The 17,073-nt window shown below is 40.2% G+C and overlaps 1 protein-coding gene across 6 annotated transcripts in view; it reads right to left on the bottom strand.

Annotated features, from left to right (window-relative positions):
- The window catches only part of LOC136882199 (serine-arginine protein 55), a 202,459-nt gene that overhangs the window by 149,510 nt on the left and 35,876 nt on the right, over nt 1–17,073 (bottom strand). For 3 of the 6 annotated variants that reach the window (XM_067154760.2, XM_067154758.2, XM_067154762.2), the window contains exon 2: nt 15,396–15,519. In XM_067154760.2, the coding sequence (XP_067010861.1) occupies nt 15,396–15,518 (123 nt within the window). In that variant the 5' untranslated portion in view covers nt 15,519. Of the gene's footprint in view, nt 1–15,212; nt 15,340–15,395; nt 15,520–17,073 lie in introns of all 6 variants that reach the window. The other 3 variants (XM_067154759.2, XM_067154757.2, XM_067154761.2) reach the window with 1 other exon arrangement.

The following is a 17,073-nucleotide window of genomic DNA, read 5'->3' as shown; positions in this document are numbered from 1 at the left end:
CGTGGCATGTATTTCAATTGATTTTAGTATGCGCTTGACCGCCAGGGCGAAGGAAGACGAGTTTAAAAAGCACAGTTGATCGGCGAGATGGCAGGAAGCAGTAGTGCCGAAAGCAAGTATTTATTTACTGCGTTTATATTAATCTAGAAGCTTTACTGAATACCGGAATATATTCAATGAAGTGTGTACATTGGTTAGTGAACGTAAATTGTGAAGCTACACCATCGTACGTGATACGAGGTTTTGAATTTTGATACGCACATTTGTGTGGGTCCTATTTTTAGGATGTTAGTTTTTATTTTGTAAAATAAACTATTAATATGTGTATTGAGCAGCATTTTAGTCAGTTCTTGACGTACAAACAAAAATTCACACCTCCAGTTTTCTTTCAGGTCTGAAAGGGATAAAATATTATAAGATTTGTCAATTAGCTTTATAGGAACAATCTTAATCCAAAAGAATTGTTTCATGATCTGTCCTTAAGTGAATAATAGTTGGCTGATGATGCTCACAAAAAAGGAGCAAAAGATGTACAATATAAACATCTTAACGAATATGTAAGTTTGTACTGTATTTTTATTGTATTGAATAGGTGGTAATTTACAAAATTATAAGAATTTGTTTCACAAGTAGATCTTCAATACGGACAAAGATGATGAAATTTATAACCTGCAATTCATCCGATTCGTCATGTGTTCACCTTCTTCATTCTCTGAACCACTTTCACTATCAGACTCACCATCTGTATCGAACCACTTATCTTTGGGTTTCTGGATTCTTTTAAGTGTTGAATAATCTAGTCTTCTTCGAGCATTTCGAACTTACGCTTTGAACTAGATGCTGCCATATTTGGCCTACTGCGGAAAAATAGGACCATCAGTTGTAAAATAAAAAATTAGCTTCAAGAAGCGTGACAAGAGGTTTTTGCTGTCATCATGCAGGAAAACATCAATTAAGACGATAATACATGATGCAGCAAAATAGCTAGTCATACCCAGGAGATATTTGCGTTAAAAGACTAGTACGTATATATTTGTCATGCCCATTACCCTATAACATTCAGCGTACGAGTATATACGTCATGCCCAGTTAAGAGGTTAGTTGTCTCATAATGAAAATGGGCTCTATTGATGACCTTCTAGTTCTGAAACCAAAGACTTTCCTGTATCAGATTTTCAACCCTCAAACCTATCCCACTTTCCAGTATCCTTTCCATTATCTTAGCAACACAGGATATCAGAGTAATTCCCCCGTAGTTCAATACTTTCTTATCGCCTTTCGTGAAAATTGGGATGATTGTTCCTTTTTGCCAATACTCTGGGACCTCCTTATTCTCCCAGATAATCCTAAGAACGTTACATGTCCACTGCAGGCCTACAGCTCCAGCTGCCTTTATCACCTCCAGTGAAATTTCATCTATTCAAGCAGTTTTTCGTTTCATCGCCTTTTTAACTGCCATTTCCATTTAATTCATTGTAATTCTTTATCCATTTCTTCATCAACGAATTGCCTTTCCCGGTGGTCCATTGAATGACCCATTAGTTCTAATGTACATTGGGAAAATACACTCTCCATCTATTTCTTATTTCTTCTGGCTTTGTTAATTTTATGCCATCTTCATCCTTCACAAATATGGTGATTACTTGATCTCTCTTTTTGTTTCTTAAGATATCATACAATAATTCATTGCTACCCTGCAAACCTCTTCTCTCAATTTTTGTGTGAATAAGGCCCAGCTTTTACTCTTTTCTTCCTCCACTACTTTCTTGGGCAAATTCTTTGCCTCCACATACTTTGTTCTACTTTCTTCCGTCTTCGATGTTTTCCATGCTTTTCATGCCATTTTCTTTTCTTTCACTTTAATCTTATTTACATTAAATCAATAAAAGTAAGCCTCCACTGTTTGATGCTATTATTTGCTTTAACCCTTTTGGCTCTGGTGAACTAAAAAAGTACATCACATAAGCATTATTGAAGTTGAACCATCTGATTTTTAGTGTTATGTGGCCCACTTGTTATCACCCGGGATCTCTGACTACGGAGTCCAGCTCTTATGTGGGAACACAACAACTAAGCCAAAAATGGATTTGCATTAATTTTTTAGCTGAATATACTAGTATTCTGTTTAGAAGAATATTGTTTTGTACACAGATACCAATTGAACCACACCAAAGGACATCAAGAACATTGAAACAGAAAGACCTCCAGCTCAACACTGTTTTAACGATGAACATTTCACAGTTTAACGTTCCTCATGCTTTAAAAAAAAAACGTTAACTAACATTTCACTTTGTGTGTTTCCTATGTTTTTAATTCATTTAACATGACTTACTGAAGATGACCCAATGCCAGGTCAAAACATTTCTATTTATGTGTGAAGTTTAGTCATATTTGGACGTAACATGATGTGACTAATCAGGTCTCAGCTGGCTGAATATGGGTTAGGGTGCTACTGGGGTTCACTTTGTCGGCGAGGCGCGTGTGGCCTTGGCCAGGTGGTAGAGAACCAGTTAATGACTTGAAGAGGGGAGCTGGCTGACTGACAAAAAAATATAAATAAAAGCGGGCGAGAGATAAAAAGTAGCCAGTGTGTGTTCACCTGCAATTACATCGATTGGTAATAAATGAAATATTTCTAATACCTTTGGTTAAAATTGAAATATTTGATAGAGAGATTCAACCTATTCAATACAAAAGAACAAGAAATGTAGTGAAGTACACTCCCATTTAATTATAAGTAGAAATGGTACCGGTTTCGACCCTAGTCCAGGTCATCATCAGCCGATTAAAACATGAAAAAACAATGCATAGGAAAAGGAAATGGAAGATCAAGTAGTCGGGATCAGTAGAAGAGGCGATATAAAAATGAACGGTGGTAGACACTGTAAAACTCAGAAGTAAAATGCAGGTTTACTCAAAAGAAAACAGTGCACAATTCTCTGAGCGGCAGCATGGCACACGCAACGCTAGGCAAAGCTAGGCCTAGGCCTACTATCGAGGTATCTCATTGATTAGTATACCAGAAAAAAGTATTCACTGGCATCTTGGAAGGGAGGATGCGATTAGTTGAGAGGAAGTTGGATGAAAACCAGTGTGGTTTCAGACCACAGAGAGGCTGTCAGGATCAGGTTTCCAGTATGCGACAGGTAATTGAAAAATGCTATGAGAGGAATAGGCAGTTGTGTTTATGTTTCATAGATCTAGAGAAAGCATATGAGAGGGTAATGAGGGAATAGATGTTCGTCATTCTGGGGGGGGGGGGGTCTATGGAATTAAATGTAGATTATTAAAATCAAGAATGGCATTATGTTGACAATTAGGCTTCAGTGAGAATTGATGTTAGAATGAGGAGTTGGTTCAGGGTACTTACAGAGGTTAGACAAGGCTTTCACCTTTACCGTTCAGAGTTTACATGGATCATCTGCTGAAAGGTATAAAATGGCAGGGAGGGATTCAGTTAGGTGGAAATGTAGTAAGCAGTCTGCTGACGACTTGGTCTTAATGGCAGACTGTGCCAAAAGCCTGCAATCTAATATCTTGGAACTTGAAAATAGGTGCAATGAGTATGGTATGAATATTAGCCTTTAGAAGACTAAACTGATGTCAGTAGGTAAGAAATTCAACAGAATTGAATGTCATAGATTGGTGATACAAAGCTAGAACAGGTCAATAATTTCAGTATTTAGCTTGTGTTCTCCCAAGATGGTAATATAGGAAGCGAGATTGAATCACGGTGTAGAAAAGCTAACGCAGTGAGCTTGCAGTTGCGATCAACAGTATTATGTAAGAAGGAAGTGAGCTCCCAGACGAAACTATCTTTGCATCAGTCTGTTTTTCAAACCAACTTTGCTTTACGGGAGCGAAAGCTGGGCAGACTCGGGATATCTTATTCATAAGTTAGAAGTAACAGACGTGAAAGTAGCGAGAATGGTTGCTGGTACAAACAGGTGGGAACAATGGCACGAGGGTACTCAGAATGAGGAGATAAAGGCTAATTTAAGAATGAACTCAATGGATGAAGCTGTACATATAAACTGGCTTTGGTGGTGGGGTCATGTGAGGCAAATGGAGGATAGGTTACCTAGGAGAATAATGGACTCTTATGGAGGGTAAGACAAATGGAGGTAGACCAAGACGACGATGGTTAGACTCCGTTTCTAATGATTTAAAGATAAGAGGTATATAACTAAACGAGGCCACAGCACTAGTTGCAAATAGAGGATTGTGGCGACATACAGTAAATTCACAGAGGCTTGCAGACTGAACACTGAAAGGCATAACAGTCTATAATGATAATGAACGTATTTATAATAGGTTATAAATGTAGTGCTGCAAAGCATCAAACAAAAATTTATTTACATAAAATGAAGAAATTATTTAACAGAACTGTGCGCTAAGGTATCATCATCGTTGACCAACTCCAGTTTTCCAGGTGTGGTATACGAGCCCCTTCCATTTTGTTCTGTCCATGAACCATTCTTCATTCACAATATGCACCCAATCCTGACCTCTCTCCTGTACATCGTTCTTCACTAAGTCTGTCCATTTTTCTCTAGGTCTATCCTCTGGTCTCTTTCCCCCGATTTCTCTTTCATACTCCTTTCTTGCAGATCTGTTGGCACTCATTCTTTTCACATGACCAAACCACTTCAGTCTTGCCTTTTGGATCTTCAGGTAAGGAGTCTTCTGGTCCTACGTTTTCTCTGACTTTTTCATTCCTGATTTTATCCCTCCTGGTCTTCTGGAGCATTGTGCTTAGGAACTTCATTTCTGCTGCTTGGAGTTTCGAGTTGTCCTTTCCTGTTAATGTAGCGGTTTCCAGGTTGTATGTGAGGATAGGGGTGTAGTATGATTTTTACCAGGGGCATCCAGCCTTTGCACGCTCGGCGTGCCAGCTGCGCTGCACTCCGGTAAGCTGGTTTCTGCTTTTCGTGGTCCTGACTGCCAGCGCGTTCTACCGAGTCAAGTTGGGATCGCCTTCGCACCAGACGTAATGTAAACAAACAACTGTTCTTCCAATGTGTTAGTTGTCTGAAACATGTAGATTTTGTTTGCGTGGTTCTCCGCGTACCGGCACTTGAAGAATACAGGCTGAGCATATTTTATTGTTGTTTATTGGTCATGTAGCCCCGTGTATGTGGGTGTGTGTATAGAATTTGTCTGATAACCTGTGTGATTGTGCTGGCTGTATTCGTGTGTGTATTTATAATCCAGTAGATGGCTGTACTTTAGGAGCGATCCGGAATGTTCCTGTAGTAGACGTGGAAACAAGGAAAACTACGTCTGAGAAGCTGCGATGGGAATAGAACCCATCTCTGCTCAGTTTTGCCTGATGAGGCAGAGTGTACCCAATTCCAGAAGTACATGTCTGGGCAGTGCCGGGATTCAAACCCGGACCTCCAGGGCAACATCCAAATATGCCAGCCGCTACACCACGAGGTGGCCAGAATTAAAACAATCTGCAATACTGATAAGGTAGCATGGGACTCATATTTTATGACAATGCAATTTTGGTCACATGTTTATTTTCCTTGTTCATTTCTTTTCATATTTACAATATGCTCAATGTTCGTTACGATTGCTTGTGAGACAATCAACCAGAGGTTGTTTTGCAGGTTATCGTCAGACATCAGAGCGCGATGCCGTGATTTTGTTAGTTTCAATGCAGAGAAAAAGGTTTCACAGACATACGTTGCTCCAAACATTGATAACACCTGTGCATCCTGGCTGGATATTCTTGCTGCGGTAATTTTGCGTAGAAATCGGGCAAATTTTTCACCGAGCTAAACATATCCTTAAATCTAGTGCTACATTGCAAAATTGATTAGCTCCATTTGAAACTCATGTGGAACCTCGATTACAGTTACAGTGATTGAAAATGGCTTGACAAACAAATCGAAAACATGAAGTTTTGCAAGTTCTAGAAATCTGGTAGAAAACTTTTTCTGCAAATCCTCAACAACACGCACGTCCTGGTCAAAGTCGGCTTCTTCGCGGACGGATTCCAATTGTGGAAAATGCACTGTATTCCTAATTTCTAATTGGGCTCTCCACAACTGCAGCTTCATTTTAAACACCATAATTTTGTCATATAAATCTGTAATCAGGTGATCCCTACCTTGCATTGACATATTAATTCGTTGAGGTGCCCTGTAATATCGGTCAAAAACGCTGGGTCTGCTATCCATTGCGGATCAGAAAGTTTCGGCTCTCGCTTACCAAGCATGTCAATGAATAGACTGATTTCCGCTCTTAACACATTCACGCCCATCATCTGAGCGGCTGTTTAAAGGGCTGGCCCAGCTATTCCAGCTGTTAGTGGCAGAGCAAACAACAAATTATTTTCACAATAAGTTCTAAACTAAACAAGATATGGAAACACAATTTTCCACATACCTTAATGAAGTCCTCTAGTATCTCTGTAGAGTGTGGTAGGTAATGTCACACTTTCCTGGGTGAATGGGAACACCACACTTTCCACAAAAATAGCGTGTTTCACTAATAATTTTTTTTTGAAGCACAGTTTGCACATTCTTCAGGGGAACTTGACTATATTTGATGGTGGAAACTCCAAGAGAATATGCTCTTTTCTCTTCCCATCTAACCTAAATGATTGATCCTTGGCCGGTGCCCTTTTTATCGGCAAAATTGCAGGACGTTGACTTGGAGCTGATGAAGTAGATGGAGCTGAGATTTCAGAGAGAGGTGACTGTACTTGTATGTCGGGTTCACTTTTCCCCCCGTTTGAGAATCGCCTGGTATTGCTTAAGATCTTTTGGTACACCCCTATTTGACCGTATTGTTCCACATACGGCAGTGTTCTGTTCCCGTAATTGTTTCGTGAGTCAAATGCTATTTGTAATAAATGTCCATATAGACTGTATAAACCTGGCCAAGATAATTTTCAAGCAGCTGAAAAACTGTGCTTTGTAAATTCACATAACTTGCATCATTTATATTGTCCCTACATGCCATGGTTACACTTCAGAACGTGATTATACACACGCTTATGCAATCACAAAGCAACTACGCAGCTAGTTGTGCCAGCGCCAGGCTACCTTCAGAAACAAAACAAAGAAAGTGCACTGGGAGGGAAAATCACCGTGGCCATGTGGTTTCTGGTAAGTAGAAGCATTCATGAGGGAATCACTTTCATCTCTCTCGCACATATTTGTGACCAAAAGTAGATACCAGCTGCGTAGGAACGGCTCCAGTTCAAGGTTGCACTTATCCGGGCTAACTCTGATACGGTCCACAGCATGGGTACGCGCTATAGGCAATAACTTGGATACGGGCGTGAATGTGTTAAAACAAAAAACCTGCGCAATACTTCACCCCTGCTGAGCCATCTCACTTCACAATGGTAGAGCACATCACACATTCGGCATCTACAGACGCTAGAAATTCTTTGAATCGGCGAAGATTCAGACCATGCTGCCGAACTAAATTTACAATTCGAACTACCACTTGCATAACGTCACTGAGCTTTGCTGCTTTCACGCAAAGTGTCTCCTGATAACTAAAGCAGTGTATTGCGTACAACTTCACGTTGACACTATCCAACTTAGCTTGAAGATGAGTGATAAAACCTATTTTCGACCCCGGCGTGGATGGCGCACCATCAGTTGTTACAGAAAACAAGTTGCCGCTGCAAACCCACACAGTCAATAGCGTCCTCCACAGCCTGATGAATATCTTCGGCTGTTGTGTCTTGGAGTGGTATGACGTCTAACAACTCCTCCGTAACTTTAAGTTCACTATCGATGCCCCGCACAAAAACAGCCAGTTGCACTACATCCAAGATGTCCGTCGATTCATCCAAGGCAACTGACTATGAAACGAACTTGACACATCGTTCCATTAATTGTCTTTGGACATCGTCAGCTAAGTCGGCAATGCAGCGCGCTATTGTTTGAGGCGACAGAGAAATATCCTGGAACTGCTGAACTTCCAACGGGCATAGCTGTTCCGCGGCATCGATTAGGCATCCTTTTACAAACTCCCCTTCTGCAAAAGACCTGGCGTTTTTAGCTATTCGCAAAGCAATCTTGTAGCTAGCTCGTAAGGTCGGATTCGAAATTCCAAGTTCCTGTCAATTCAAAACCATACTGTTAAAAATACGAAATCCATTTCATCACAATGTAATTAAAACAACAAACAGTTGCAAGAAAATGAGATACGAGTGCAGTGCCTATTTCTAGCATTGATTTCAACTCATTAAATTTAAGTTGACGTTCTTCTCCCTCGAGAGCCCCAAATTCCTGCTGACGTTTCTGATTGAAATGCCGCTCCAGTGAATGTTTTCTCAAGCAAACAACAACACATTGGCATATAAGACACATCAAACTTCCATTGTGCAGGATGAAAAACAATTGTTCCCACTCTTTCTTAAACGACGTGCACTTCCACTTCTCCTTTCCTTTTCAGCGCTAGCCATAGTTCAACGTTACTAATCCCTGCGATCAAGTAACGTCAAGTGGCGTACAGCTAGAAACATAAGGTGCACCACACCGCGACCAGTTGACCTTCGCCAAAGCACAGGCTGTACGGGAGGGCGAAGGCCAGTGAGAGACTGACATGTAGTCTTCCCCACCATCATTGGAAGGTCGTCTGCGTGAAGCCGGAGTGCAAGCGTGCCCGGAGTGCTGTTTGGCTGCCTCTGATTTATACAGTGGCATCTTGGTTTTGAGTGGTACTTGTATATCCCATAGTAGCTGTCTTACTTGGAGGTAAAAATGCATTGCTTTGCTGATTTGACTGTTTACTTCACATTTAGCTAAGTTATCCTTGGACATTATACAACCCAATTTTGTGACACTGTCCAGCTTAGTGCCATTTAGCAAGATTTCTGGCTGATTGTCACCCTTCAGTACCATCAACACCACCGTTTTATTCTTGTCTGACTCCACCCCTGCAGTCTCTTCTACATCTTCCTCTCAGTTACCCCAAATTACTACATCATCTGCAAATGCAAATGACTAAGTCTTGTTGCCCCTTTTCTTTTAGCGCCTTTAATATGGTATCCATTACAATGATAAGTAATAGGGGCAACAAAGCACTACCTTGTTGTACTCCCCTTTTTGTCTCAAACCAGTCTGACAGTCCAGAGCCGACTTGTACACAGCTTCTGGTTTTCTTGTAAAGCACCTCAACTTTTGAAATCAGACTGTCTCGAACGAACTTTCTCAGGCACTCCCAAATAAGCTCTCTTGGTATGCTGTCATAGGCCTTTTCGATGTCAAGGAACAGTAGATATAAAGGCTTCTCTTTTCCCAATGTTTTTCCATCAGCATCCTGACAGCAAATGTAAGAGCTGTTGTTGATCTTCCAGGCCTAAAGCCATATTGTTCCTCTTCTAAAAGTGGTTCTACAATTTCTCGTTGTCTATTCTCTATAATTTTTTTCCAGAATTTTTAGTCCACGAGAGAGTAGTGATCCCAAGGTAGTTGGTACAATTCCGTCTGCTGCCTTTCTTGAATATAGGTACAATTACACCTTTCTTTCAGTCATCTGGGATGGTATTTTTCTGCATATGGATGTGGCGACCCCATCGCCCAGTGGGCAACCACTGCAATCAGCCTCTCGAGTATTGGTGGGTAAACCATAGATTTAACTGACATGAGAAAATGCGTGTCAGGCACTGACCATCTAGTGAATTTTTTTTTTTTTTTGCTAGGGGCTTTACGTCGCACCGACACAGATAGGTCTTATGGCGACGATGGGATGGGAAAGGCCTAGGAGTTGGAAGGAAGCGGCCGTGGCCTTAATTAAGGTACAGCCCCAGCATTTGCCTGGTGTGAAAATGGGAAACCACGGAAAACCATCTTCAGGGCTGCCGATAGTGGGATTCGAACCTACTATCTCCCGGATGCAAGCTCACAGCCGCGCGCCTCTACGCGCACGGCCAACTCGCCCGGTATCTAGTGAATAAAGTATCAACGCGAAGATCCATGGTAGACCTAGCAAGCCAGTGGTAGCGTCTTCGAATTGCTTTCAACAATCAAACGAAGGCATCAATATACTAAAAAAATAGGCATTAAAATCATTTAGTCGTCTACCATACAAGATGTAAGATATAAACAAAAATTCACCTTATGCCTACCTATGTGTTTGGAATTCCAGATTATGTTCGATCACGGTAAACACAGACATTGTTATTGTATGTAACTGCTAGATCGCAGTGATAGACTGGCTGCCAAATATATTGTCGCTCGCTTAGCACCGCCCAGGGATCCCTTGTAGGGCATATACAGGCAGCGAAGTGGATTTTCTGATGATAACTCCAGAAGCAATACAGTGGATCAATCATCTTGACATTCAATTGTAAGGAGTCTTTGCTTGTTCGTTGTTTTCCTGTTATGTAAATATGTATATAATTTCTGTATTCAACTTACGCTAAATATGCTAAATAAATACCGACATTGTTGAAGCTTTAAATAACTTAAAATGTTATCATTTAGACTTTCACGGCCCGTGTAACTATTCATGAGTTCTATTTTTGGGCTTATGCCGTGTAAATAATTATAAAACACACTCAACGTTTCAAAAGGAACCTTGCCTTTCTTCATCAGGAGACAAAAGAGAAGAGAAACGACGTACTGACGGTTGCTAGGAGAAAGCAACAAGGAAGCTACAAATGGTGCCCAAGATGTAAAGGGGACGCCATTTTAGCCCCATGCTAGAGACAATGAATAGTGGCAGCAAAGCATTACTCTCTAATGGTTCTGATTATAGGTAGCCATGATTCACTGAGGTTGTAACCTGTATCGCGGTTGAAATTATCTGGATGTTTACGTATTTCAACCGCCTCCCTGATAATTCTTGGGCGATATTGCTTTATACGGGCAAGAACATCCACTTCTTGGAACAAGACATCATGACCAGGTGTTAGGGCATGGTCAGCAACAGCTGATTTATCAGGTTGGTTGAGTCTGATACATCTGGTATGTTCTTTGATGCGAGTACACACCGTTCTCGAAGTCTGCCCAATATAAACCTTGCCACAAGTACAGGGAACTCTGTAGATACCAGGTTGTTGTAATTTAGGCAAACTATCCTTAGTTGGTCGCAGGAGTTGCCTAATCTTAACTGATGTTCCAAAAACAGTTCGTACATGGTACCTACGTAAGATTTTAGCAATACGATCCGTCGTGTTATGTATGTAAGGTAGGTAAGCAGTTCCTTTTACATCTTTTTTCTTAACAGACGTCCGATTATGTGCCGATTTCAGAACCCTTGAGATCAAAGCTCTGCTGTAACCGTTGCTCTCAAAGGTGGTTCTCAAGGTGTTAATTTCCTCTTGTAGATCTGACGCTTCACAAATCCTCCTGGCCCTGGTAGTCAGAGTTGTAAGGATACCATGTTTTTGGGCAGGGTGATGGTGAGAATCTGCGTGGAGATATCTATTGGTGTGTGTGGGCTTACGATACACGCTGTGTCCTAGAGATCCATCCTCTTTCTTGGTGACGAGAACATCCAAAAAAGGTATCTTGCCGTCTTGGAAATGGAATCTGGAATCTGACGGCAAGATACCTTTTTTGGATGTTCTCGTCACCAAGAAAGAGGATGGATCTCTAGGACACAGCGTGTATCGTAAGCCCACACACACCAATAGATATCTCCACGCAGATTCTCACCATCACCCTGCCCAAAAACATGGTATCCTTACAACTCTGACTACCAGGGCCAGGAGGATTTGTGAAGCGTCAGATCTACAAGAGGAAATTAACACCTTGAGAACCACCTTTAAGAGCAACGGTTACAGCAGAGCTTTGATCTCAAGGGTTCTGAAATCGGCACATAATCGGACGTCTGTTAAGAAAAAAGATGTAAAAGGAACTGCTTACCTACCTTACATACATAACACGACGGATCGTATTGCTAAAATCTTACGTAGGTACCATGTACGAACTGTTTTTGGAACATCAGTTAAGATTAGGCAACTCCTGCGACCAACTAAGGATAGTTTGCCTAAATTACAACAACCTGGTATCTACAGAGTTCCCTGTACTTGTGGCAAGGTTTATATTGGGCAGACTTCGAGAACGGTGTGTACTCGCATCAAAGAACATACCAGATGTATCAGACTCAACCAACCTGATAAATCAGCTGTTGCTGACCATGCCCTAACACCTGGTCATGATGTCTTGTTCCAAGAAGTGGATGTTCTTGCCCGTATAAAGCAATATCGCCCAAGAATTATCAGGGAGGCGGTTGAAATACGTAAACATCCAGATAATTTCAACCGCGATACAGGTTACAACCTCAGTGAATCATGGCTACCTATAATCAGAACCATTAGAGAGTAATGCTTTGCTGCCACTATTCATTGTCTCTAGCATGGGGCTAAAATGGCGTCCCCTTTACATCTTGGGCACCATTTGTAGCTTCCTTGTTGCTTTCTCCTAGCAACCGTCAATACGTCGTTTCTCTTCTCTTTTGTCTCCTGATGAAGAAAGGCAAGGTTCCTTTTGAAACGTTGAGTGTGTTTTATAATTATTTACACGGCATAAGCCCAAAAATAGAACTCATGAATAACTTAAAATGTGTTTCAAAATCAGTGTCCTCGTAGTCTTCAAAGTACGTAGTGCATTCTTTTTATCCACCTAGGATGTTTTATTGCATGATCTTTTTCTCTTTCAGTTAAATATTCCAGCTGTCAATGACCTGCCATCTTAAAAGGCTATTATATTTCCTGTTTTACTGGCCAATCTTTCTCAGGTAAAATATTCAACCAAGATAATAACCATTATCCGAGATAATGTTGTTGTCCAAGTTATTAAGAAAGTTGGCCTTTTCCTGTTCTGAGCATCCTACCTGTGGAGCATAGACTTTGATCACATTGTACTTTTTCCCCTCTTAAGTTCACAGATAATTTAATTATCCTTTCACTAACAAACCCAACTTCACTACAAGCATCTATGTCTTTAAGTATTAAAAATGCTACTCCATTCTTAGACTCTACTTCATTTCCAGACCAATAGAGACTACAGTCCAATCTGACATTAATTTTCCCAGTTTTCTTCCATTTGGTTTCACTCAGGCCCATGATCAGAAGTTTCCTCCTTTCCATGAGGTCGACCAGCTCTTCAGTTTTGTTTGTCAATGTCAGGATGTTTAATGTTCCCACTCTGATACTTTGTCTTCGTTTGGTTTGGGTATCTGGTGTAACATCGGGCTGTAAACCGTCATTCGCACCAAACTGATGTCATCGTGAATTCCTACATCCGAGACTCATATTATTCTTGAAAACAACTTCTTCAGTAATCCCTCTATTGACCTGCTGAGCCTAACACAAACGGAGATTTTCTTTCAAGGTTTTCTCCCTTAGCCTTCGGTGTCCAGTCACCTCGACCTACAAGGCAGCAGGTTGTACTCCTATTAATCCCTGAATACAGGGCTGTCTCTTCCGCCATCTCCACCGTACCGAAGTCCACCTTCTCCACTGTAGAAGTCGTTGAGGTCTTCACTGGTAAAACTGAACTGGGACCCTTACCAGATGTTACACACCGGGTAAATGTGCTCTGGGGCTCACATAGGCAGGGGCACCACTCCCTGGTTAGGACTGCCTCCGAAAAGTGAAGAATGATTTGCCTTATGTTCCTCTGATGGGACAAACAAGAAACAGACTTCTAAGACTTGCAACTATTACATTCGAAAGAGGAAGGTGAATAGTTTGAAGGGAAGTGTAGGCAGATCGGTACCATGAAAAGGTCTTCGCAGGGTCTTCTAGTTTTATGCTGAAAGTGTTCTCTCGGCAGCACAAGTAGTTTTGCTAGCGATACTAATAGTGCACAAAAAGACTTAGATTATGCCAAAAAATTTCTGTCCCTTGAAGAAAAGTATCAATATAACACCTCCTTATAGCGACATTCAGTGCTTGGGCATAATAATAATAATAAATAAATAATACTAATTGTATGGCTTCAGCCACCGTGTGCAGACATTTCAATATGACGCCACCTGGCTGTCAGCTCGTCAATTTCCACTTTCTGTTTTACTCTAGGCCCACTAGATGGCACACAGAATAAACCGAAACTCTCTTGGGTGTCTATGGCTGAGAATTAATGAATTTTGTCGGGTAAAACACTAAATGAGTCACCAGAGATCTTTTACATGCGACATCGTACGACTGGAGTGTCGAATGGACTTTTTTCACCTGTGCCGGGTCTGAAACCGCTATCTTGGGATCCGGAGGTAGACACTCTACCACAGAAGTGATTTTGTCTTCACTGGGGAGGAGATTATAAATATCACAGTACAGAAGACAAAGAGATAAGCTGAGTAATGCTTACAGAAGAATGTCAGGAAGACAAGGTCACGTCAGGGACTGGGAGCCCATAACAGACAACAAAATTCTATGTGATGCTTGGTCTCAAATGTTGTACAGTGATGCATATCTAGAGTTGCTAATGTTTCTGCCAACTATGAAATAGGACCAGTTTGAACACACAATTTGATTCATGCATTTCATTGGTAACAGGATAGCCGACATCTATTCAGAGCCTCCAAAATTATTCAAAATTGATAACATTCTCCAAATAATGCACACAAAATTTCAGTAGGCTTACCATCACAATCTATGAATCTTTAACCTTGTGGAAAAGGTCTGTCAGTCCTAAGCCTACAACAAAACATCCCATCCAAAGTCACAGTTTGGAATAAATATGTACAAACTTTGCCAATCATCTACAAGTAGGGACATTCAAGACATTAAGTCACAGTGAAAATTTTGAAGTTCATTACCTTTATAGTTTCTGAAATATGCTACATTTTCTCAAAACTAGGCTATATAAATGCTTACGTAGGTTAATTTTTTGATATATGCCTATTAATATCGAACGTTCCATTACTACGGTATATGCAATTAAATGTTTTATCACAGCAACCCTAGCCATATATTCCAACACAATGAATATATAAAGAATTTAATAAAACCATTTCCCAAAAATGCATTAGTTCATCAGAACTCGCACTTTCTGCTCCGAACAATGTACAAACTACTTGTCAATCCATTTTAGGTACAGGTGGGAAAGGTAAAGATGCATGAGGAGCTAAAAAATAGGAAAATTAATCCCTAACTGCCAGAAATAAACAGAATTCAAAACAACTGCTCACAAGGAGGAGTTCTTAGGTCTTTCTAGAAATTTCCTTTCTTCTCTAAAGGAATGCTTACATTATAATTTGGAAGGAATGACTCAGTTTGTACTTACACAAAACCCGTAACCGTTCTTGATGAGAATATCGCGAACTCGACCAAAGCCTCTGAAAAATCGTTCTATGTCTTTCTCTCTGACTCCATATGGAAGGCCTCCGATATACACCCTTGACCCTACCATGCTGGAATAAACAAACAAAACCAAGAATTCAAGTAATTTTAAATGGGCTCAACTTACCACAAAGGCAAATCCATTCTTCATGGCGACCTCCTTGATTCTACCATATTTCCGGAAGAACTTCTCAAGGTCGTGTTCCCGAACTCGGTAAGTTAAGCCACCAACGAAAACTCGGGTGCCCATTCTTAAAGGAAATAAAAAAATCTTTTCACAAATCAATATAGTTCTCCACTGATGTAGAAGAAGGATGTATATTTTTCTCTCACATGCAAATTCTACTGTGAAGGGATTAAAGTTTGACAAAAAAAAAAAGAGGACCCCACTTGGGTTAATGGCAGCCCAAACCCAGTTAGAGAACAGACTGAATTAAGCAAATACATTTTATGAAAGCTTTTTCATATAACTTTCCTTCAGGATTTAATAAAAGGGAAGAACTTTCAACTTTAATTACACTATAAACTACACAACACAAAACTTACCAAGTACACAACTTTATTACAAAACACCATTTACAGAATTTTCCACAATCACTAATGCATAATATGAGACATTTCAGAAACTTTAGTTGTTCTTTACCTACAGCTTAGCTAAGCTGATGATGTACTAATCTGCCAATCAAAAACAATGCAAAAAATTTAAAAGGAGCACAAACAAGTCATCTTTCAACGTATCATAAGCAGTTAAAAAAAGTAACTACAGATCTTACCAAAAGTTTAAGGTCACCTGCATATTTCATGAACATGATACCTGTCCTTAAAATTTTAATGTCAGGTATACGACTCTTTACAGGGAAATAGAACCTATTTGGAGGAACATTTGCTAAAATTTTCATTAAAATATCGTGTTTTTTTAATTATTGAAGTACAGTTTATAATAATTGGAAACAAAATAGCTATTTTTTAATACTTGAGGAGATCTGGACAGTATACAGAATATTTATAATTGTAATAGAGAAACAGAATGTATTTCCATTTTAAAATATCCCCCGTTTTATAGCTCGCAAAGAACCACGTGGTAAAAAAAACAAACATTCCTTCACCTAGGATGGACAGGAGATACCTCAAGCTACCAAGATCATTTGTGTGCTACGTTATAGCGGGATATCTACAGTATAAAATAACGAAAACAATCTCCGTAGCTTGAGGGGCTTCCTGTCCAGCCAAGGTCAAGAAATGTCTGTTCTTTTACCACTTTCTGTGGTTCCATTGCGAGCTACTGAATGGTGGATATTTTTAAATGGAGACATTCAGTTGTTTTATTACAATTATAAATAGAGTAACTTCAAAACAAAGAATGATATTATGTCAATTTCAGCAGAGGTTCCTCTAAATATGTACTACTACCCTATAAAAAAACTTGTGAGCCTAAAACCAACATCTTAAGCACAGGAATCATGTTCATGAAAAATGCAAGTGTCCGTAAAATTTTGGTAGGACCTGTATAGTGAAGGGAGAATTTACAACTTAACAGACCACGGCATGACAAGACGTGTTTAGGGGCTGTTCATCCAGTAGACCAACCACTGCTGACTTTGGCCATGTGTTAGGAGGATCATGCTGCTTAGCACTGTCACAGTTACAAAGATCCTACCATAATGGATAGCACTAAGGCAATTAGCCAATGTGATACATTGGGTTTTGTACATGTTGTACGATTAGCACGGAATTAAAAATATTCATGTAATATGTATATTCTGGTGTAAAAAAAGTTATTTTCACTTACAGGTTATTCGTGTTTA

Source organism: Anabrus simplex, chromosome 10 (genome assembly GCF_040414725.1).
Source record: "Anabrus simplex isolate iqAnaSimp1 chromosome 10, ASM4041472v1, whole genome shotgun sequence".
In the NCBI taxonomy this organism is placed as follows: Eukaryota; Metazoa; Arthropoda; class Insecta; order Orthoptera; family Tettigoniidae; genus Anabrus; species Anabrus simplex.
This window is presented reverse-complemented; position numbering and strand designations above follow the sequence as displayed.